The sequence below is a fragment of the Misgurnus anguillicaudatus genome, chromosome 21, assembly GCF_027580225.2.
Source record: "Misgurnus anguillicaudatus chromosome 21, ASM2758022v2, whole genome shotgun sequence".
Lineage (NCBI taxonomy): Eukaryota > Metazoa > Chordata > Actinopteri > Cypriniformes > Cobitidae > Misgurnus > Misgurnus anguillicaudatus.
Genome location: NC_073357.2, coordinates 56901153 through 56925635, shown reverse-complemented (window position 1 = coordinate 56925635; position 24483 = coordinate 56901153). Strand labels below are relative to the sequence as shown.

Here is a 24483-nt window from a genome sequence, read left to right as displayed (position 1 = left end):
GTTGAGGGCCACAAATTCATTTAAAATTTACAAGCTGTTGACATTAAACACGACATCCACAAAGACAGCTTTATCTCTCAATGGCAAATGCCTTCTAGCGTGTTAGCTAAAAATATTTAATTTCACAGTACGTTTCACAACTGACAGCAGAAAAGCTTTCAGAAATGTCACTTTTGTGTACCGTAAATCATTAAACTGTACTTACTGCACAATGTCATCGCTTGCCTCCAAACCGAAACTATTCTTTAACTTATCCACAGTCCATCGAAGTAAAGATTCAGTCATGATGAAGTTTATGAATCAATGAAACTGTAAACACACACAGTCACACACTTCAGCTATCACCCGTCAGACTCCTTCGCATCACTGAAGTAGCTTCCGGTTAATGTTTTTCAAAATAAAAGCCTCCGTGATTTTAAATGGCATGGGTCATTTGTGTTGTCTGTAGAAGAGTGTTGAATAGTAATTAGAGATATTACAGGTATAAAGGTGACTTTTAGAGAGTCATATAAATGTAAAAAAAAGTGTCCATTACATAAATTAACTACGTGTTGGAAAGATAAGGTGGCTTTGAATAATAGTTGTCTTCAATGTGAGTATATTAATAAAAATGGGTAATATTAATATAAAGTCTCGTTATTCAAGTGTAGTGCGCAAAAGTTGTTCTACCAATCACAGTTGGTTGCGATTGCTCTATTTTAATACATTTTTTTTTTTGAAATCATGTAATCATTCTTATATAAAGTAAGAGTTAAATTGTAAATATTAAAAATTTTATATTTACAGCATACAAATATCCCAAGTGAGCCCATTCCTGTGATTTTTTTTGTTTTGTTTTTGGCCGTCGACCGCCCCCTTGAGGAATAAATATTTATGGCTTTTATTAATTATGTATACAGAAAAATGCATGCAGCCATTTGTACCCTGTTTAGAAAATGACATTTCCAGCCTCTCCCCATCTTTTAATTTATACTCTCCACGTCCATAACATTATGGCTCTACTTATGTGAATTGGAAAAAATGCTTTGAATAATTATTAGGGCTGGGTATAGATTAATCTCATACAAAAGTTTGTGCTGTGTGTAATTATTATGTATATATAAATACACACACATTCATGTATGCTTTTAAGAAACATTTACATGTGTATATATATTTATTTATATTTTTATATATTATATATAAATTAAAAACGATATATAAATACAAAATCTTAAATGTATATATATATATATATATATATATATATATATATATATATATGTATGTGTATGTATGTGTGTGTGTGTGTGTGTTTAAATATACATAATATTTATACACAGCACAAACTCATATATTATGCAAAAAATATTTTTATTTTGTATGAGATTAATCTATGCCCAGCCCTAATAATTATATCATTCTTCATCATTAGAAAAACAGATGTCCTGTAGAGAACCAGATAAACCAGAGAGAAACACAGAGATATAAAATAAAGTCAGCAGTTTTGTCCTACAAAAATATGTTACATTTTAATTACACAGCATTATTTTTCAGAAAAAAATCTTCACCTTTTCATGATATCACATGACTGACTGATTTAGTAAAATATAAAATTCTAAACTAAATTTCTGTGAATAAAATGTGGAACAATGTCATCTTAATATTACTAGACAGATCAGGTTAATGCCTAGACATATAAGGTAATAATAAGTCAAGATAAAACATTACAGCATTATGTGTAACACAAATAAGAGAAGTTAGTTAGTACATACTGTAAATATAACTAGAAGCATTTAGAAAGTGGTTTAATTAATCAGTGTAGATAATGACAATTACACTACATGCAGTCACTAGTACATAAATGAAGCTGCGTCCGAAATCACCTACTTCCATCCTATATATAGTTGGCAAAATCAGTATGCGAGGCGATGTCTGAATTAGGGGAAAAGTACCTGGATGACATACTACTTCCGGGCAGATTTTTAAGTGTGCATTTGAGGTATAATTTACTATCCCAAAAGGCCACGCGAGCTGAGCAGACACCAAATTGGAAAAAAAAACGAATATAAATAAAAATACCAGAAATCTATGAACTGGCTGGCTCTTTAAGCGATGCAGGTACAAATTCATTTTGCATCGGAAGCAAAAAAAGTGGTTGGGTCCAAAACATTTACTGGAGTGGATGACATTTTCTTGTATATTGGAGCATTTTAATTAAACAATTGCTTAAAGGTGCAGTGTGTTAATTTTAGAGGCATCTAGCAGTGAGATTGTGAATTGCAACCAACTGCTCAGTCCACCGTTCACCAAAACACAAAGAGAAGCTACGGTAGCCGTCACAGGACAAACATGTTGTCATCTAAGACAAAATAATACACTAGTGACAAAACTGCCATTTAGGGCTACTATAGAAACATGGCGGCACAAAATGGCGACTTCCATGTAAGAGGACCCACGGTGTATGGTAATAAAGCGCATTCTAAGGTAATAAACACATAACAGTTCATTATTTTAGGTCTTTATACACCACTTATAATATAGTTTTGTGTAATATATTGCATTTCTGTCAAGAGATGCTTTTAAAAGTTACACACTGTACCTTTAATAGCCTAAAACCTTGTTTGCCTTGTCATGTAGCGTGAATGCAGGACGTGAAAGTAGTGAAAACACAAAATGGATTTAAATTTACATGGAAGTGAAATGGATTATAGGAGGAAGTCAAGGATGTAGCTAAAATGCAGAACTGAGTTTAAAGGTGCAGTGTGTAAATTTTAGCGGGATCTAGTGGTGAGGTTAGGAATTGCAACCAATGGCTTAGTCCACTGCTCACCCCTCGCTTTTGAAACACATAGAGAAGCTACGGTAACCGCCACCAGACAAACATTTCATCGTCGGAGACAACTTAGTAAAAAAAATTGTCCGTTTAGGGCTTCTGTAGAAAAATGGCGGCACAAAATGGTGACTTCCATGTAAGGGGACCCTCGGTGTATGTAGATAAAAAGGTCTCGTTCTAAGGTAATAAACACATACCGGTTCATTATGAAAGGTCTTTATACACCCCTGATAATATAGTTTTGTATATCATTTTGCATTTCTGTCAAGAGATCCTTCTAAAAATTACACACTGCACCTTTAATTTATTAGGGCATTCCTCTCATGGAATGGATTTGATTGACAAGTGAACAGACATATGTGCTAAATTAGAGAAAAAGTGAGTGGGTCCAATATCATTGGCCTTAAAAAGTGGATGGGTCTTGTCCCGACATTCATGTATACAACGCATATGTAAATTAAGATTGTGGCTGTTCTGATTACATCATAGGTCAAAGGTCACATGGCAAAAAAACATACTGCATGTATGTCCAAAATGTATTCTGCATCCATCTTTTGGACGAATCAACATGCAAATGACTACAAATGAATAGACTTTGCATACAAAACTGGGACCGTAAACATCCTAAAAGTATACATCCTTCTGCTTCATATTTAATCTGACCTCTCTACAACAGTTTTAGAGAGTTACAATCTGCTATTGAATTAAGTTACACTAAAAGGAACAGTTCACCCCAAAATCATGACTAATGTAATAAAATTGAATTTTAATGTTGGGTGAACGGTCACTTTAAGAGGCTTTGAGAATTAAAAAAACAACATTTAATGTGTAAAAAGTCCTCAAGTGAAGAAATCTTTAGATATGGCCTCTACGAAATTAGGAGCAGACATTAAGATCCCGATGGTACAGAGGATGGTGAACATGGAAAACGCCATGAGACAAAGACGATCGATGACAGAGGCAGCAAACTTCCACTCGTTGCACAAAGTCTCTTCCTCGTCCTGGTCCTTGAAGCGCTTGGCTATGTACCGAACCTCATCCAAGATTTTGGACAGTTCGGAATCGCCGGGACCGCTGCTAACAGAGGACGCCTGGGCCCCGGGGAGCAACACGTCCTCCTCACCTGCGCCCATGAGTCGGCTGCAGATGACCCCGGAGTCCGGCGACGTGGCGTAGTGAATCGTGTCCATGCCACGGAAGCCGATGTACAGCAGGTTTCCGTTGGTGGATTGTGCCGCTCCGGTGCTGATGTTTAGATCCACGCTGGACAGACTGACGCGTGGCTGTTTGTTGTGGCAGGCCGAGCGAACTCTGTCCTCACCGGGTCTCTTCATCCTCAAGAACCACGCGCACCAGTTCAACAGCACCACACGGGTCTAAGAGCAAAACCAAATCTATTGAAATCTCTTAGTGGCGAGAGTCTCTTAGTCTCTTTATTTAAATACAACCAAAAAATAAAATTTTGTATACAGATTAGTTTATAAGTGGAGTAAAACATAAAAGCTTTACCCATGTTGGCATCTTTCCTCCATCAGGATCGTGGTAATGATACTGCAGTACCCAGACTGTGGCGATCACAGACAGCCCAACAATAACCATGGTGGTGGCAAAATACTGAGCTGATCAGAGAAAGAAGAGAATTAGATAACACATCCAGTTCTGCTTATAAGTTTACATCACCCTTGCAGTATCTGCTAAATACTACATTTACATATCCAGAGATTTCAAGCTGAATTTTTATCAGGATGTAATATTCATTCATTATAGGTTTTCATAATTAAAATGACTGTCACCTCTCTCGCGCTTTCTTTCTCCCTCTCCCTTTCTCTCTCTCTCTCTCTCTCTCTCTCTCTCTCTCTCTTTCTCTCTCTCTGTGTGTGTGTGAGAGATCAATTTTAAATATTATTATGAAAACCTATAATGTATTTAGCTTGGGTACAGTGGATCATAATGTGTGTTATAAATTGTTCAATTAACTAAAACACTAAATTCCATTGCAGTTTATTGTCTTCTAGGCTGTGTATAAATCAACAGTGAATATCTATAGTGAATACAGTATATGCAAACATTGGACTCACCGATTAAAGGCACAGAGTCTGATGTTGCTGGCATTATCTCTGCTACCAGAAGCATAAAAACCGTCAATGAGAGCAGAACTGTGATCCCTTAAAAAAAGAATTATTTTTAGAGCCAGCAACATGTGAGGGTGATTCTCACGAAACCATTGAAAAACCACGGCACTAATGATTTTAGCTTTAAAATGTGTAATATTAATAAGCATCAGAATTAACACAATACTGTGTTTTACCTTGCACAATGTGTGATTTCAACATAAGAATTTATAATCGGAAATTTTATCTCATTTTCTGCTGAAATTCTCATTACCGCAATGTGTCCGGCTGTGTTTGAACATGCTTTATGTTGTAATTTAATCAAATTAACACAAAAATATTAAGAAAAAAAAATGGATGTTTTGCTAGACTACTTTAGATGACAGAAAAATATTTACTGAATATTCATGTATAATAATAATGAAGAAAAAGTAGGAAAATTATGTGTCCATGCCTGATGTTCTCATCCTCCGCAACACTTTTTGAGAACAGTTTAAGCACACATACAGAATTTTAATAAAGTTTGATTTTGAGTGACCAAGCACATGGACCAGTTACTTCAAGATGGCTACCAGGTAAGATCATTTTTTTACAGTTAATTTTAAATATTGTCTTGTCAGAATGCTTACACGACATTTTGATTATCATTACCGCAACAGACGCTTATTAAATGTTAATTTAATTAATAGAAGCATAATACTTTGATTTTAAATGCATGTGCAGAATCTCCAAATTATGTTCTTTCAGGTTTGTCATGTCATTTTGAAAATATGTCAGTGTTGATGTTTTCTGACTGTTGCGGTAATGAGATTTTTTAGGACTCATTTTTTAAATTATGTTACAAAAAGTGTTAAATGATAAGTAAAAGTTTTTAAATGAATGTTCCCATTTACTCCAGACTTTGTTTTTCAATGTCTGGTGGGAAAAAAAGTCAATTTAAGCAACTTTTACATTTTCATGCTTGACATTTTTAAAACCAAGTTTTCGTGAAAATCACCCGTGAATGGACACATACCGACACTGTATATTTGCTCCCCATCACAACTGCTACTATACTGTATGTGCAGTAGCCTATCACATGGGCCAATTAATACAAATGTCTGGGTTCTGATTTAAAAGCCGCTAAACGCCAGCTCTGTGAGATAAATGAGATAATGATATTGACCGAATGTTCTCGGCACATATTATAACTTTTACGTTCATCAAATAGGCTTTATGCCCAGCTGTACAACTTCCTGAACTTCAGCCAGCTCCTTGTTTCCTGTCTGCCATTATTGGACAAACTGATTAATCCAGGTGTGTCTGATTATTGTTGTCGTGACTACTAAGGTCAGGCACACCTGGATTAATCAGTTTGTCCAATAATGGCAGACAGGAAACAAGGAGCTGGCTGAAGTTCAGGAAGTAGTGCAGCGTGGCATAAAGCCTATTCTTTTGCTTAAAATCCACTTAATCCCAGCCTCAGGCCAATCAGAAATACTGGGTTTTCTCACAGAACCATTAAAAGTATAGTTCACCCAAAAATGAAAATTCTGTCATCATTTACTAACTCTCATGTTGTTACAAACCTGTAAAAATGTATTTGTTCTGATGAACAAAAAGGAAGATACTTTGAGGAATGTTTGTAACAAAAACGATCATGAGCCCCATTCACTTCCATAGTAGGATAAAAGAATACTATGGATGTGAATGTTCGGCTTGCGGAAAGGTGCCCTTTTTTGCAAGGCACATTATCCTAAATTGCACCTCGGGCGGACAACTGAAAAAGTGATGATCCATGTGAACCCAGAATGATTTAAGAAACAAAATTTTAAACAAAACTTGAAATAAATTGATGACATCACTGTTTTCTGCAGAGTTGCTTTAAAGCTGATTCCACGTTTCATATTTGACAAATTTGCAACATTAGCGCTGTTATTCAACTGAATAATGATCCTTTTTTTTCTGTTTGATCATTTCTTCCCATGTATTGCTTTTAAAGTGTATAAAGTGCTACATAAATAAAGCTTATTAGACTTCAATGGAAGCAAGGAAACTTGCATTTCATTAGAGACATTTTAAATGTATAATAATTTTAAGCTTTTCTTTTTTTCAGGCTTTAACAACATTTTTAATCCACAATTTCTAATGTGGACACAAAGGGGCAGTATCCCGGACAGGTTTCAGATTATTCCAGGACTACGCCTTAGTTATATTAGCACATTTAAGTGGTTTTTACAAACATGCCTTACAAAAATATATTACAGGTGTGAATCTTGAGACAAAACAACAGCACTGTTAAGGTATGTCAGTACAAGGTTATCTTGTCAATTAAGAGAAAACACGTCCCTGCCATGGCGAGCTTTTACGGCAATCCATATCTCCGCTATTATCCACTAGGTGGCGCTCTTACCCAACTTATAAAACACTGAAGCATCCACTGATCCAAAAACAGTAAAAACTCTGTGTGTCCTTTGATCATAGCTCTAAATCTGATCTCTAACAAAAGTCCTTTTCAAAAATGCAATCATCTCAGCTTTTTACTCAAAATTTCGTATTTTTAAAGGCACACCGCGGAACTTTTTGGCCACTAGGGGGCGCTAGACATGTATTTTTCACGCCTAGCGCCCCTAGAGGCCACAAGTGCCGCAGCACTGTCGCAAAGGAAAAGAACTGGCCAACCTTAAAACTAAACTAAAAACTAAACCTTTAAAATGCTAAACGATCAACATTTTGAGGCATCAGGGAGAAACGCAGTCATGTTACAACTTTCTGATGAGGAACTCGTGGCAGGAGCCATTTCTCAATCTGAAGGTTGCAGCCTCCGGATATGTCGTATTTCTAAGCTGCATACGTCATCAAGACTGTCTTATTTCAGAATATTAACAATTATAAAGTTGACTATTATACTTAGTTAATCGTAAATTGTTGCAGTATGCTTATGACTTGCGTATGTAATGCTCAGGTTTACTTAAAAAACCAGGTTTGATGACGTATGCAGCCTGCATATTTGACCTCCGGAGGCTGCAGCCTTCCAATTCAGAAACGACCAGACGTATTTCCTTGCCTTTTTTCAAACAAATATTGTTGCATCGTCTCTCTCTCCCTCGCCACCAGGATTTTCCGCAATGGCGCTCGTTTTTCCTCTCTTTTATGTGAAAATTGTCGCTCCAAATCCAAGTAAACCGATGTGTTTAGGTCTGCCGCTTTGTAATACGAGTGACAGCGGAACGCAGCAAATGAGGAAGAGAGAAGAGAGAAACGCTCGGATCTGATTGGTGAATGAATAGGGTTTGGTTTTACATTGTGTGAGTTTGAGCAAGTTTGACTGCTATAGCATCCTGGATTGTAATGTAAATACATTGACAGTAAAAGAAAGTTAAATATGTGAACACGTGAATGCAGCATCTGAATACAGGGAACTATATGCAAGATAATCACCGTCATTATAAAGAAGATCGCATTTATGTATGAATCAAGATCGTGAGTTTATATAAAAAATTGCCTTAAAGGGGAATCGAACCCGGGTCGCCCGTGTCATAGGTCCGTGACACTAACACGGTGCCACAGAGCCACATCATGGAATTTGCTCTATACACTCCTTAAGTAGCCTCCAGCAAAATTCACGTTAAAAAAATGTGTGTGGAGGAAGTGATGTATGCCGCAAAGCAGTCGAATTTTGTAGTTTTTTTGTGCTCTGGTTACTACCAGAAACCCTAAGTTTTAAAATACGAGTAAAAGTGATACAGACCCCGCCAGGCTATGGTAGACATGTCATTCAACCTATTAAAAGTCGATGTACTATCACAACGGTCTTGAAAATTTATTATGAACGTTGAAAAATTATATGGTGTCGCTTTAAAGAAACCTACCCATATTTGAGAGGTGATAAAAAGAGAACAAATGAAGGTAGGATGAAACTGTTCTGTCATTTGATGTGTTGTATGTTTAAATATTTAGAGAAGAACATTTTCTGGAAGGCATTCAACTTTTGTGAAAATCATAATAAATGCAGCGGTGGCTGGCAACTGGTGGGAAAACAGTTAAATGAAGACGGTTCAAACATGCATTTTAGGGACTAGAATAAGCCCTGTCCGGGAAACCGCCCCAAGATGTTGAAACATCTTAATTTAAATCTCCATTTAAATCTTTGTATATATTAAATCTGATCTCAACTGGACATCTCGGTGCAGCACGTGGCCAAGTACATCCCTAAAACCACGACAGGGGAGACTTAACATTCAATGACTATAAAATAAGCCAGTGCCCTAATTACTTAAGAAAATAAGAAGTCCCATTTAACCTGAAAGTATCAGATACAGTCAGTTAATCCCTGTTATATAAACTATTGATCTGGAGCCTGACAGAGACACAGACAATAATTCAGTCTGTGAAGCGTACTGGTGCTGGCAGTCGCACTAATACCATTTAGAAAGGACAAAATGAAATCATAAATTGTGCCCTGCTGTGATTTCAGGTTCAGTCTCCATCTGAAACGGTGGCAGGATCCTTTAAATCCAGCGGCTTCGAGAACACACAGACGTTTGGCCTTCAAAGCTCTCCAGCCGCATTAATCACTGCCGCCATCTTTGGCAAGCCATTAATCTCACAACACACCACTTACAGTAGCTTAAAGGAACGTCTGCATAAATTGTCTGCGGGGGTGCATTGTGCCGAAATGCATTTGCAAATAAAATATGAGTATATACCACATAGTCAGCAAAAAAGGAGTGAGCAGAAAGAGCAAAACTGAATATATTTTAAAATGGAGAACGTGAAATTTATGCACTTCTGGTACTAATGGTAGGAGTAGAAGTAATTTATAGGTTTTGATTTCACCACAAAGGTCTAAACATTGACTATGTAGTGAAATTAAAAAAAAAGCTTTTTGAGTTTCCTTATGCCACACATGCAGCTAATGCCAAACACTAGTAACGCTCAGAAAGGCTGCAAATTTAAAAGTTACAAATCTGGCAACGCAACACAGGCTGCGTCCGAAAACTTAAGGCAGTGACTCGTTGCCTCGCTGCCTCATGAGGAAATGACTTCGGAGGCATGAAGGCAGCTCAGAGAAAGACTTTCGGACGCACTTCAGCGTGTTTGAAATATAAAGAGAGAGTGCCTTTGTGATAACTAATCACATATTTGAAAACTACAATGCTAATTTCTCGCTAGAAATGCAATTAAAATGTGTAAAAAGTGAATATCTACCTTTATTTACACTAAATGTGTGCTCCAGTCGCTTCCTTGGCCGCCATTTTATTTTTTCGAACTCGACAAAGCTCGACCAATCACATTCCCCATGCGCGCACGCGCATAGGTATCTCAGGAGACAGGAAGTAAACCTAACGTTGAATTCGGACATGCCTTGATGCCTTCCTGCCTTGGAAAGCTGCCTCAGAAAGCAGCAATTTAGAGTTTTCAGGACGCAGCCACAATCACAATCCACCACTATACTGCCCTACAAAGGCTAAGTGCAGTAAATACGCAAAGACTGAAACTGAGGAAAATGCCCTTAAAGTATTTTTACACCAGCCAGTCAAACATGTTACTGCAATTTTGGCACACACGTTTCTCTGAAATGGGACAACAGTGAACCATGAGACTTTGTCATAAGACACACCAGATCTCATAAAGTCTTATATGAACAAGCAAAAAAAAAAAATGAAAGAAACGATGTGAAAGTGCAGGACTTTGAAATGACTGTGGTGGACCTTCATGAAGATGTAGCTGATGATGCTAACAAAATCATAAAAATCATGAGGGTCATTTTTTTACAATATTTTAATATTGTACATTAATGAATGGTTTGTTAGAATATAACAACATCTGGCAGAGATGCAACAATTTGAAAATTCTGAATCTGAGGGTGCAAAAAACTCAAAATATTGAGAAAATCACCTTTAAAATTAAAATGATACCGGGCCCCTAAGGTGACATTGGAGTAAACAAATCTAAAGTTTTGTTTCATGTGACCACGTGAAACTTTCATGTGCTCACGCATAACCTAATTATTTTTTCAAGTTTAGTTTCACGTGTGCACGTAAAACTATCGCGTGCACACATACAACTTTCGCTTTCACGTGCGCACGCAATAGTTGCACATGCGCACGCGATAGCTTCACGTGCACATGCAAAACTAATCTTTATTACATTTTTTCAGTTGAGACAGCTCAAACATGTGTTTTAGTCTAGGACAAACCTTAAGCTTTGTCTGTAAAACCAGGGGTATAAGTTACAACTTTACTTCTGGCACTGATATCATTTGCCAATGTCGCTTTGCCTTGAAAATTATGGGCTCTATCTAACACACGGCGCAATGCAGGGCAATGCGCGACGCAAGTGTCTTTTGCTAGTTTCCACCCTGCGCAATGATAATTTTCATGTTTAGTGCCACGTTGTTTAAATAGCAAATGCATTTGCGCCCCCTTTTGCGCCCATGGGCGTTCTGGTCTGAAAACGAGGTGTGTTCAGGCACATTGTTGGCGCGTTCCTATTTTGAGGCAACTAAAATAGACTACGCAATATGTTTTTTGTTATTTAAAGAGTGCATTAGTAATATGCGCCTATAAATGGAACGACAACGCGGGTTTGCTTATCACATACATGAATGCGCAGCAGCACAAAAACGCTTTTAAATATGAAAGATTAAAGGATTGAATGTAAAAGATTATTATTGAGTCTCTTGGACATAAATGAGGACTAATTATGAGACGTTAGAAGGCGCAAAGAGCTGCTTCACCTGTAGCCTGGTAAGTACATGACTAAAAGAAAACGGGTTTTAAAGGTTTTAATAAAAAAATTCAATACAAGTGAAAAACAACACAATTATTTAACATTAATCTTAAACTGGGGATCTTCTTCCTACGCATAGTTTTTCAGTTTACAAAGTCCGTCATCTAAATAGGGATTAGACATAGCGCCAGCGCAACTGGCTTTTAAAGGGGATGAGAGCTGAGACTCTCATTGGTTTATAGCACGTTACGCCCAAAATACTCCCATTACTCATTAAAAAACTAGGACCAACCATTTTCGCATGCGCTCGGCACACAAAAAATTTTTCTTGTCGTTAAATTAGCCAAAGTGGAAACAGACACGCCCATTCTGACGTTGCGCTGTGCGCTATAGACAATGCACTTAGATCATTAAAATAGGGTTCTAAATATTCAATCAATCGCAAATGCACGTATCCAAGTTCATGCTGGGTTATTTTCAACCCAGTCTTGGGTCAAAAAGGGACGAACCTAGCTCATTGGGTTGATTTTTACCTATGCCGAGTTGTTACTATCCAAACTGCTGTGTTGGTTGAACCCATTGTTGGGTCAAATCTAAACATTTTCTGGGTTCATTTAACCCAACGGTTGGGTTTGTATGCAGGTCACACATTTGTGGCTCACTTGAACCGTGTCGTCTAAAAATTATTTTATTCATGTAAATGTTGGTTTGCAACGGAGGTTTTGCCAAAAATAGTAAACATCTACCAACCAGCTATTATAAACTCTATATCTGATTGTTTTAACATGTATCCTTATAGATAATGTCTGTTTTATATTAATGTTTGAGTATTGTTGGGTTTAATGTGTTTATGTTTTGTTTAAATTTAGTTAGCTTACGAAAGATAGACTGTAATTTTAAACGCCATATGGGCGTTGCAAAGGCCAAAATGAAGGGAGAATTGTAATGGGTCAGACATTATTTTCCAGTTTAATGTAGTTTTGTTTGCTACTTTAAAATAAATTTCGTTTCAGATAATTTGTCTCTTAATTTTAATCGATGTTTTGTTGATAAGTTTTGTGAATATAAATTAATAAAAACAAGAAACTCAACGTCATTAATATAATGCTCATTAAGGCGCTTGCGCTTTTAGCTATTTGTGTGTTGCTAGCGGAGGACGTGCACGGACCTCACACACATTAAAAATTAATGTAATAAGCATTTCTGGTAGGCTAAAGCAATACTTCACCTCTTACTATGTTTGATTGAAGTTTGCATTTGCTGAAATTTATTTTTGCTTCAAGTTCGCTACTGTTCAGTACTGTTCACTTGAATGCTTTCTTTTTAAATCATAAAGACCTTTCTGTTTAGTTACAAAATCAAAATTAACCTATTAATCATATTAATATGTTGTAGGGGGGAGCTAGAACATATAAGTGTTTATGTTTTGTTTAAATTTAGTTAGCTTACGAAAGATAGACTGTAATTTAAAACGCCATATAGGTGTTATAAAGGCCAATATGAAGGGAGAATTGTAATGGGTCAGACATTATTTTCCAGTTTAATGTAAGTTTTGTTTGCTACTTTAAAATGAATTTCGTTTCAGATAATTTGTCTCTTAATTTTAATCGATGTTTTGTTGATAAGTTTTGTAAATATAAATTAATAAAAACAATAAACTCAACGTCATTAATATATAATGCTCGTTTAGGCGCTTGCGCTTTTAACTATTTGTGTGTTGCTAGCGGAGGACGTGCACGGACCTCACACACTTTTAAAAATTAATGCAATAAGCATTTCTGTAGGCTTAAGCAATACTTCACCTCTGACTATGTTTGATTGAAGTTTGCATTTGCTGAAATTTATTTTTGTTTCAAGTTCGCTACTGTTTAGTACTGTTCACTTGAATGCTTTCTTTTTAAATCATAAAGACCTTTCTGTTTAGTTACAAAATCAAAATTAACCTATTAATCATATAAATATGTTGTAGGGGGGAGATAGAACAGTATAAGACTTTCCCAAACACATTTTTATAGGTTCAAAAATCGTGTCTGTTATAGTTGCCAGCAAAGGACCCAGGTATGATTTTTTTGTCAATGTCGCACACCCCTAGGCTGCATAAATGCGCAAAGGTAAGCTATTATTAGAGTAATAAGTTATTTTACACTTTTATGCGCATGCCCAGTTACGTGATTGGTCATGTTTCATGCGTTTATGGTGGTGTATAGTGTGGATGAAGATTCTTTTTAAAATGCCAGTATAAACGAGGATCGTTTTCATTTTAAAATGCCGTTTTAAAACGCAAATGCTCTAATGTAAACATGGCCTAAATGTATCCTTACACTCACCAAGAGAGATCTTCTCTCCGGAGTCAGCAGGCAACAGAAAGACCAGCAGGGCGAGAGTAGAGATGAGCACACAGGGGATGAGAAGATTCAGACCATAATACAGCGTCCGTCTGCGCATCACTACTGTAAACGTCACATCAGGATACGGCTCCTTACAGCAGTCATAAAACTTCTCATTCCTGCGACCTGGAACCTCTTCAACCACATATAATGGGGTGATGTAAGGAAATTAATGCATGATATGAATGAAAACAAACAATATTTTTATACTTTTCCTCTGCCCTGTTGTAAATGAGTGTTCTTGTAGCTCATTGGGAGAGTATTGAGTTAGCAACGTAAAAAATAAAAAAATCTGCCAAATGCATAAACAGAAATTCAGTATATGAATTATTGCACATATTTAGATTGCTAAACTGGACCGAGTACATTCAAGCATTGGTGTTTCAAAACGTGGAATGACTTCAACTCAAATTTTAAGACCCTACCCACAAGGTCCCACTCTCCATTAGCGATATATCCAGTGATGTCGGCTTCAATCATCTGCAGATCCAGAGACCACCCACCATACGTCCATGAGCCGAATTTAAGATCGCACCTTTGACTATCGAAGGGAAACCAGCGGACATCAATGTGACATGTGCTTTTAAAAATACCTGTAAACAGAAATGTGTGGAAGATTTTTAATGAACAGTGATTAAAGTTATGCAATAGGAGTTATAGATCAATAGACAATAGATAAGATAGTTATATTTTTTGCTTATTTTAATAATTTAGTACTCATTGCCATGAATTAGATGATGTCCAGGCCATAACAATATATTTTCTGTAAAAAAATGAGAAAAGGGTAACACTTTAGTATAGGGACCAATTTTCACTTTTAGTTTCTTATTATCTTGTTTGTGTAATAAGCAATAAGGTACGAGAGGCTGTGCTGTATCGTGAATAAGTAACGGCTGAAGGGTGTTGTTAGGCATGATGCGAAGCGGAGGGGTTAATAAAGGTCTTCTGTGAATAACTGATGCGATATAGCAAGAAAAATATACATATCTTTATAAACTATAATAACTAGCTTCCGTTAACGATGCCTTCTTGGACTCACGTCAAGTCACTGCATAACGTAAGCTAGTTATTACAGATTATAAAGTTTGAAATATGGATATTTTCCTTACACAATCGCATCGATTATGCACAGAAGACCTTTATTAACCCCTTGGAGCCGTGTGGAATACCTCTGTAAAGGATAAATGCATTCTCTTTGGGGGTTTAAAGTCAGAAGTTGTTCCCTGATCCCTGTTTTCTACCATTATAAGTAGGGATGCACCGAATCCAGATTTTTTTAGGTCCGGCCGAATCCCGAATCCACCGTTTAAGATTCGGCCGAATTCGAAACCGAATACCGAATCCTACTCGCATCCTTATTCCATTAACACAGTAAAACACATTAATGAAGTAAACAACGTCCACAGCAGTGTATTTTTCATTTTATTTAATTTTAACTGTACATTATGCCAGGATGACAAGTTGGAAAAACTATTTTGACAATTACCATAAGTCTATGCATAATGAAAGCGATGCGTTGCGACACGCTCGTTTTTCCAATAAGCAAGCAGCTCCGCGCTGAAAACTATATTTAACTTTGAGTGAGAAGCTCCGCTCGTCAATGTCAGTTTTCACACGGCCGTCCAATTACAGTGGAGGAGGGGCAGGACATTACCACAGCAACCAACCGGCTCACAGCTGAAGCATCACAGCCATAGATATGTATAAAGGCTAGATGGCTCAAGGCGGAGTCCCTAACGGCATCACCTGGCGGCCATCTTGCGGCGGGGCGCTCGCTCACTCGTAGCGTTGAGTTTAATGGTGCAGGTGCTTTTGAATGACCATGGCTTGCTCAGTTTTCTACCGATTTTCAAACGGTTTGGATTTTTACATACGTTATTAACGTGGCTATAATTCTGGATGCTTTAACATGTTTCATGAATTTATTTTTTATGTTTAGTATAGGTATGCAGTGTCATAGGTACATCTTTGACGTTTATAACAAACCAAACCGTTTGAAAATCGGTAAAAAATTAAGCAAGTTATGGTCATTTAAAAGTACCTGCATCATTAAAACTCAATGCTACGAGTGAGCGAGCGCCCTGTCGTAAGATGGCCGCCAAAATGCGGACGTTGCACTCCATTGGCCAGCAGCGCGGACGAGCCATCTAGCCTTTATACATATCTATGGTCACAGCTACCAAGCACGCTCGGCTGAAAAACAGCTGGCATTTGGCGTCCTCAAGGCGTTTTCAGCCGTGTTTAAAAGTTTTGGTGTGTCCAGCCCCTAAGGCTCACCGAAAGAAAAAGCTCATCTCCACCTCAGCACCCGATGTGTGTAATCAACGGCCGCGTGACGTCGACCAGCGTAGCGCAAGCCAAGGGTTCGGTTCGGTGGAAAAAAAATCTAGGATTCGGCCGAACCCGAACCCTGTCAAAAAGCCCAGTTTTCGGCCGAATCCGAATCCTGGATTCGGTGCATCCCTAATTATAAGTTTGGAAGAGCAAAGACATTTATTAAAATAACACCAAATGTGTTCGTCTGAAAGATGATGGATTTTTGTATCTCGGATTGCTTGAGGTAATTTTGATATGTGGCTGGAATATCCCTTTTTGATAATTAAAAATATATTTTAAAACAGCAGAAAAAAATAATGACATGCAATTGTGTAATCCACCATACAATAAACTGTAATTTACTTCAAACAGTTGGTTGTTTGAGTATTTCAGTATTTCACCTTTTCTGTCATTGCCTTCTTTTGCCATAAAGCATAACCATGACTTTTGATAAAGCTTTATGGAAGTTCAAGAGAAGGCAATTTCTCCAATGTCACTACAAAGAGAATTTAGTGTGGGGGCAGCACATCTGCTCATGAATCAAATGTTCATTTTGGTTTAAGGCTCAGTGCAGCTTCCCACAGCAGCAATCCCAAGTAAAGGATGTTGCTCAGGCAAATACACTACACTGCAAAAAATGACTTTCTTACTTAGTTGTTTTGTCTTGGTTTCAGTACAAATATCTAAAAATTCTTAAATCAAGATGCATTTACTCAATAAGTAAAATGACCTAAGAAAATAAATCTAGTTTTTAGATTAAAAAATATACAATTTAAGTAAATTTGTGCTTAAAACAAGCAAAACAAATCTGCCAGTGGGGTTTTCTTGAATTAAGTGTTTTAGGAAAAAAAGTTCAAGATTTTAGTCTTACCCCATTAGCAGATTTTTTGGCTTGGTTTAAGCGGAAATTCGCTTAAAGGCGGGGTGCATGATTTTTGAAAAACACTTTGGAAAAGGGAGTCAGGCCGAGTACCAAATCACACTCGTAGCCAATCAGCAGTAAGGGGTGTGTCTACTAACTGACATTGTTGCCTGGGTCGCGTATGTGTGGGGCGGGTCTATCAAAAGAAGGTCCAGATTCTATTGGGGTAGGGGTGTGTTTGTTTAGGTGATTTCAAATATCAACATTGGCTTTCAGAGATCATGCACTACAAAAAATTATTTTAAAGAAAAAAAATCTTAGTATTTTTGTCTTGTTTTCAGTAAAAATATCTAAATATTCTTAAATTAAGATGTTTTTTCTTGATGAGCAAAACGGCCCAAGAATGAGTCTGGTTTTTAGACCAAGAATGTAGAATTTGAGTGATTATGTGCATAAGGCAAGCAAAGAATCTGCCAATGAGGTAAGCTAATTATTCTTGCATTTTCTTGAATTTAGTGTTTAAGAAAAATGTTCAAGATTTTTGCTTCCCCACTGGCAGATTTTTTTGCTTGTTTTATGCACAAAATCACTTAAAGAGTAACTAAACCCTAAACCAACTTTTTTTAGTTAATGATCTGTAAGAATGATGCTTTATTAGTGCTGTTCATTGATTTTAGTACGTTTTTGACATTTGTATATAAAGTTTCAATACTACAATATATGGTGTAAAAACGTCTGAGTGCTGCCCTCTTCAGGTTGAACGGTGGCCACTGCAGTTGAATTTTCCTATTGGATGTTGGGTCCAAAAAGTAACTCGTGACGTAAGCAGGTTCAAGCTCACCACGCCCTTGTTACGATCTCACCACACACTTGGTACGAGCTTAGTTCGTACCCTCTATCTCCGTTGGGATCTGCCCACTTTTCTCGCACTTTTCAAATATTGCCAGTGGGTGGAGTCAGGCTCTGAACAGGGGTTTAGTTACGCTTTAAATTTGATGTTTTTGGTCTAAAAACTAGACTTAATTTCTTAGGTCATTTTGCTAATTAAGAAAATGCATCTTAAATGCAGGGTGCATGATCTCTGAAAGCCAATATTGATATTTTGAGAACACCTAAAGCACCCCGCCTTTATTTAAGAATTTAAGAAAACACAGCATTTTTTAAAGTGTAGTTTCTTTGACCCATAAACAATAGTTGAACAATAGGATGGTTATTCAGATAAAGTGAGTAGTTTTGGGGGGTACTTTAATTCAAAGCGACTTACAAATGTGACTCTGGATTACAAAACCAGTCATAAGTAGCACAAGTATTTTTGTAGCAATAGCCAACAATATGGGTCAAAATTATACTTTTTTTTAAAACCAAAAATCATTAGGATACCAAAGGTGTAGCGGAGGATTTTCTCAAATTTTAGAAAAGAGCCGCCTTCTCCACTTTTTAAAAAAATGCAATTGCGCAACACTCCTGATTGACAACTAGGAGGACCAATAGTCTTGATGATCCACCCGGAAAAGAAAATCCTCCACAATACCTTTCAGTAAACATCATGTTCAATTAAGTTTCCTATATATAAAAAAAATCATCATTAGTAATATGTGTTGCTAAGGTCTTAATTTTGACAACTTTAAAGATGATTTTCTCAATATTTAGATTATTTTGCACCCAATAGTTGTATTTTGGCCATATTGTCCTATCCTAACAATCCATACATCAATGCAAAGCTCATTTATTTAAGTTTCAGATGATGTATAAATCCCAATTTCCAAAAATTCACCCTAATAATAAAACAAAGTTATTCATCCTAAGACAGTAGTAGTTTGAATATTGTTGAGAGGTGTGCAGACATAATTAAGATGAATGTAGAAATAGTGAATAGGCATCACATATATAAATCATCTTAAATGGTTGTAAAACCTTTTTAATAGGGGAAAGCAGTATGTGAAATCGACTCTACCTGGCGGCAGGTATTGGCAGGCACCTGAAGAATTCACCAGAACATTGGTGTGAAAAGTGGCATCAAACCGTTCATCAGCACTAAGAAAACAAAAGAACGCTTTTAAGCACAAAAAAATGCTAACTTCACCTTGAAAGAACACAGAGTCCAATACAAAGTAAATACATTAAATAAATGAATTAGTTTCGCTGCACTGAGTAAGCACCGGGTGTCAGATCCATTTATACAGTACATGAATGATTTAGTGATCGCATTTCTCCATAAAAATTCACAAGAGCTTAATGGACAGGCATGAAGGAAAGATTACATTGAGTAGCACTGCAGCATAATCAACTCCTTAGGCTTTATTTCAGTCGACACATACAGGGTCAAGCTCTTGTGTTCCTGGTGGAAAAGTGCAATCTCGGTTTGTCCATTCTCTCAGACAGCAGCACTTTTTCCGGGCAATTTAGCTTTCCTCACGAAATCATCCATAAACACGGACTGTAGGCTTAAGAAAGCGGTTTCTCTGCAACCTCTGTGATACAGAAGAGATGAGCAATGCCTGCATGTGCCGCTTTAACAAACCTGTTATACAGTAAGATGTCAGGTTTCCAAATCTGGCTGTCAGGGAATCGAACACTCGCCACACCGGGATATTCAGATGTGTTCCACTGTAGATAATAATCATACCAGTACTGAAAAAACACAAATCATGTGTTAATATCACAACAACAGCTGTGGAGTCCTTACATGGCAATAATTTAGGCATCTATGGGTCAATGCATCTAAATGCACCTTTGATAAAAGCGTCTGCAAAATGCCTGAATGTAAATATCAATGAAGAAATAATAATAAAAAACATATTTTAACATTTAGTAAAAAAAACTTTGCCAGGTTCTTACCGATATATAATAATTAAGTTTCATTTGTATTCAAGCTGATTTCTTAATTTCTGACTAAAAATTTTAAAACAAGATTTTGACTGAAAACATGAAAGAACGAACAGCATAATTTTACTTTGAATACACTGCAAAAAAATGACTTTCTTACTAAGTATTTTTGTCTTGTTTTCAGTACAAATATCTAAAAATTCTTAAATCAAGATGTATTTTCTTGATGAACAAAATGCCCTAAGAAAATATGTCTAGTTTTTAGACGAAAAATATACATTTTAAGTGAAATTGTGCTTAAAAAAAGGATAAATATCTGCGGGTGAGAAAAAAAATGAAAAAAGAAATGTTAACTTTTTTCTTAAACACTTAATTCAAAAAAAAATTGCACACCATTGGCAGATAATTTTGCTTGTTTTAATCACACTTTTTACTTAAATTGTATATTTTTTGTCTAAAAACTAGACAAAAACTTTTCTTAGGTCATTTTGCTCATGCAGAAAACTTTTTAGATATTTGTACTGAAAACACAAAAAGTTTTTGCCGTGGAGCAAACAAGTACACATTTTATTCTGTATAATTTACAATCCACATCAAAAATACTTTACAGGAAATGTTCCTTTGGCTTAGGTTTTTATGTAGAGAAAGAGTAAATGTGGTCTTACCAGCTGTAACCAAATGTTAGTTGTAAGAACTTGATTCTTCTCATCCTAAAGATGAAAAATACAAAGTAAAAAGTTACTTACATGGCAAAAAATGACTTTCTTACTTAGTATTTTTGTCTTGTTTTCAGTACAAATATCTAAAAATTCTTAAATCAAGATGTATTTTCTTCATGAGCAAAATGACCTAGTAAAATAAGTTTATTTCTTAGACAAAACTTAAAACAAGACCATAAACAAGCAAAATTTTCTTGAAATAAGTTAATAAGTTAACTTTTTTCATAAACACTTAATTCAAGAAAACTTTTCTTATTCCATTAGCAGATTTTTTTTTTTTATGAGCTAGTAAACTAATGAGACACACGGAGAGTGATTCAAAACAGGGCGTCTGTGTTTTTCCATTCAGAGATGAGCCTGTTTAGGACCTCCATTCACTAGGTGGCGGAATGATACGAAAGGTGAAGCGGTTCCAGTGCCGTTATCAGCACAATATCGCATAGCTCTTAGCCAATCAGATTCGAGAACCAGAAAGAACTGTTGTATAAATATATATATCACTGAAAAATGATTTTAGACCACCATCTTACCACGTCCATAATCTGCATGAGACTGAAGCTGAAATAGACAGTGAGAGAGTGCGTGTCATTGAATACGGGTCGCTCCAGTGGATTATAATCTTTCATCAAGTCTCTGTAGAGTCTTCGCTGATGTTCACCCTGTAGTGACACTACAACAAAATAAACCGTGTGAGGGTTAAAGCATTTAAAGACACAGCTGCAGAGTTTCAGACAGTATTTCTCAGATACTGAATGTGAACTGAATGAGATTGCTTGCAAATCAACCGAGGCAGCTGGCCCAGCTCATTTGGATGTACATCTATTGATCTAAAGCCTCATCAAAGATTTTCTGCTGGGTTTCAGCCATTAAACCTCCGCCAGTCAGTCTGACCTTTGCATTTAACTCCTTGCCACTGTATTTCATTAAGCTAATACTTAGCATATCACTTGGATATTTTCCTTATTCTCACATCACGTTAAAGAACATAGCATTTATGAAAGTCAAAAACCTAGCTTAGACACCTGGCGTCTTTTCCTAAGTTTAGTTACTGCCCGTCTCATCTCATTTTCCCAGTCTAATTCCCTTAAGATCACATCTATTCAAAATCTTATTCCAGCGAGGACGTCCTTTAGATTACATCAGGCTTTTAGTCTTTATCAAATGAAAGCTCTGATTCATGAACGTCATACAAAGAAAAAAAGAGTAAACTTGCCAGTATCACAGACACAATACTGTACACAAAGCATCCGTTGTAATCTTGAATTACATTTACAGGTCACACCGATGCCAATAAAATACAAGCCTGTGTGTGGACGACGTCGCAAAATTTCCTGCTGGGTTAACATATTGCAAATCTATGAGGTACACAAATTAAATTATAATGCAAACCCTAAACACATACACAACAACACAGTACAATGAGGTTTAAGAAGTGTAAGTGTGAGCCAGAAAGCTTTTGAATCAATAAATATCAAATACACAGTTGTTTTGATGTAAAATAATACACTATACTGTTGTAGCTAAATCACTAAGCAAATTAGCAAAATTGAAAATGTTAAATGTTTGACAGGTTGCATTGATGGACACAAGATGCTCTTTGTGATATTTTTAAATAAGCTTTTGCAAAAGTCTGTAAAGTGCATGCCAGCTGCCTTAAAGGAAGCTAAATAAAAATGACCAGTGAAGTTCAGGTGAATTGTTTTTCCACATAAACTCTAATTTATTGTTATGTTGGCATCTTTATAATAAAGATTGTCTTAAAAAAATGCAAAACAGATGCATTTTCACACACTGTATAGGATGACTTTGCATATGCTACCAATGTAAACTGAGTATAAGCTGACCATCTGTATCCTCAAGGCAACAGTTGAAATATATGTTAGTAAAATACACAACTCCATGTGGACTTACATTTAATGTCAGTCAAATCTATGCATCAATTTCATCATCTATCAAATCTATGCATCAAAGTCCAGATAGGCCTATTAAACATATACATTTGTTCATGCAGACATTTAACAAGTGAGCTGTAAAGGTTTACATTGTGTAACTTGTAACTTATAAACAAAAGAGAGTCATTCAATAACGTAATGAAGGTGGCACGTGAGCTATTTCATAATCATTTATTCACATACTCACCACTCCATAAGCACGCTGTGGTAGCGAAGTACAGAGAATATTCCCAAATTCCCATCTTTATCAAAAATTCAGTAACGAAAATGAAGGGAAAACTCGAGGTGATTCTGTGAGATTCCTCAGTCCTGTTACTGTAGATGCTCTCAGCATCCACGAGCAGAAGTCAATACAGCAGCGGTATCAACAAAGAGATTAAAGCCACGCCCCCTCCAACTCTCTCTCTCTCTCTCTCTCTCTCTCTCTCTCTCATGAATGGTTCTTTTATGCTGCAATTACGTTTTTAAGTTATTGCAAGGAGATTCTTGTGAATTTTTTTTATATCAATAAGGTTTTCCTCACAGATGGTAATCGAAAAATGGTAATATGAAAATGAAAGATCTGATAAACTAAAAGTAAAAATAAAATAAATAATTATTAAGAAATAAACAAATTATCAAAAAGTTAATTAATTGCAAAATAAATCATAAAATAAAACCAGTTTGTCATGTAGCCTATCTTCTCCAACTCTCGCGGTGCTCGTGAAACTTTGATGTCATTCACCAATAATAACGGCACTGCCCATACGCAAAAAAAAAAAAATTCTCTGGCCCAAATTTTTTTTTAAATATATGCTAAATACATTGTGTAGAAAGTAAAGCTTAATTAAATATATTTTTGAATTTGTAAATATATTTAGTTTTAACTTTCATATATTAGCATACATTTCAAAACGTATTTCAAGGGCAACAAATATATTTCTAACTTTACAACCCATAAGGCAAAATATAAATATAAAAGGTATAAAGTATAACACGTATAATAAGTATGTATAAACAAGAATATTTTTGGAGTTGAAAATATATTGAATTTTAATCTTTTCAAACCTGTGATGTTTACAAGTTTGCAAGATACAACGATTTTCCTCCAATGCGACGTCAATATTTAAATGCTTTAAAATGGCCAAAAAAATAAATTTTTATAAACATATTTCAAAATATATTTCAGCACATAGCTATATTCTGTGAATTTTTTGGTATATTTTGAAATATATTTAAAATAGGGCTGTCAAAAAAATGTATCGCGAATAATCGCATACAAAATAAAAGCTTGTTTTTGCATAATACGTAGTACGTGTGCACTGTGTGTAATTATTTTGTATATATAAATACACACAACTGTGTATGTATTTAAGAAACATTTACATATTTAGATTTTTATATATTTTATAATATATATAAATAAAAAATTATAAAAATGTATATGTGTATTAATATATAGGCCTACATATAATATTAACACAACAATATATGTAAACACAAATTTTAATTTTGTATGCGATTAATCACGATTAATTTTTTGACAGCCCTAATTTAAAATTATATATGAAAATATATTTTTTATGTATGGGTGTGCGTGTGCGGAAGTCGATTTTCTGAAGTTTGAACACCAAACTTTTATATCAAGCAACACTTTGGGCTTCCATATGAGTGTAAAGGTTTAAAACTTTATTTGTAAGTCCTGTGGAATCAATTCTTATCGACAGTGAAGGTTGAAGACCACATCATTCCAAGCTCTTTCACAGCGTCCTCAAGCTTCGCGGTTATTGTTTTTAGCGACC

At 35.9% G+C, this 24483-nt stretch overlaps 2 protein-coding genes across 3 annotated transcripts in view; both read right to left on the bottom strand.

Annotated features, from left to right (window-relative positions):
• Positions 1–380, bottom strand: part of trip4 (thyroid hormone receptor interactor 4) — a 92954-nt gene extending 92574 nt beyond the window's left edge. For both annotated transcript variants that reach the window (XM_055214691.2, XM_073859438.1), the window contains exon 1: positions 206–380. In XM_055214691.2, the coding sequence (XP_055070666.2) occupies positions 206–285 (80 nt within the window). In that variant the 5' untranslated portion in view covers positions 286–380. The remainder of the gene's footprint in view (positions 1–205) is intronic.
• Positions 381–3554: 3174 nt separating this feature from the next.
• On the bottom strand, positions 3555–23083 carry chrna7a (cholinergic receptor, nicotinic, alpha 7a (neuronal)). The gene is made up of 10 exons (XM_055214678.2): positions 22890–23083; positions 21281–21420; positions 20697–20741; positions 19727–19836; positions 19160–19239; positions 14453–14620; positions 13968–14162; positions 4894–4980; positions 4325–4434; positions 3555–4191 (listed from the first exon to the last, which is right to left on the bottom strand). The coding sequence occupies exons 1-10, from the start codon at positions 22942–22944 to the stop codon at positions 3655–3657; spliced, it is 1527 nt and encodes a 508-aa protein (XP_055070653.1). The 5' UTR covers positions 22945–23083; the 3' UTR covers positions 3555–3654.
• Between the last annotated feature and the right edge of the window lie 1400 nt (positions 23084–24483).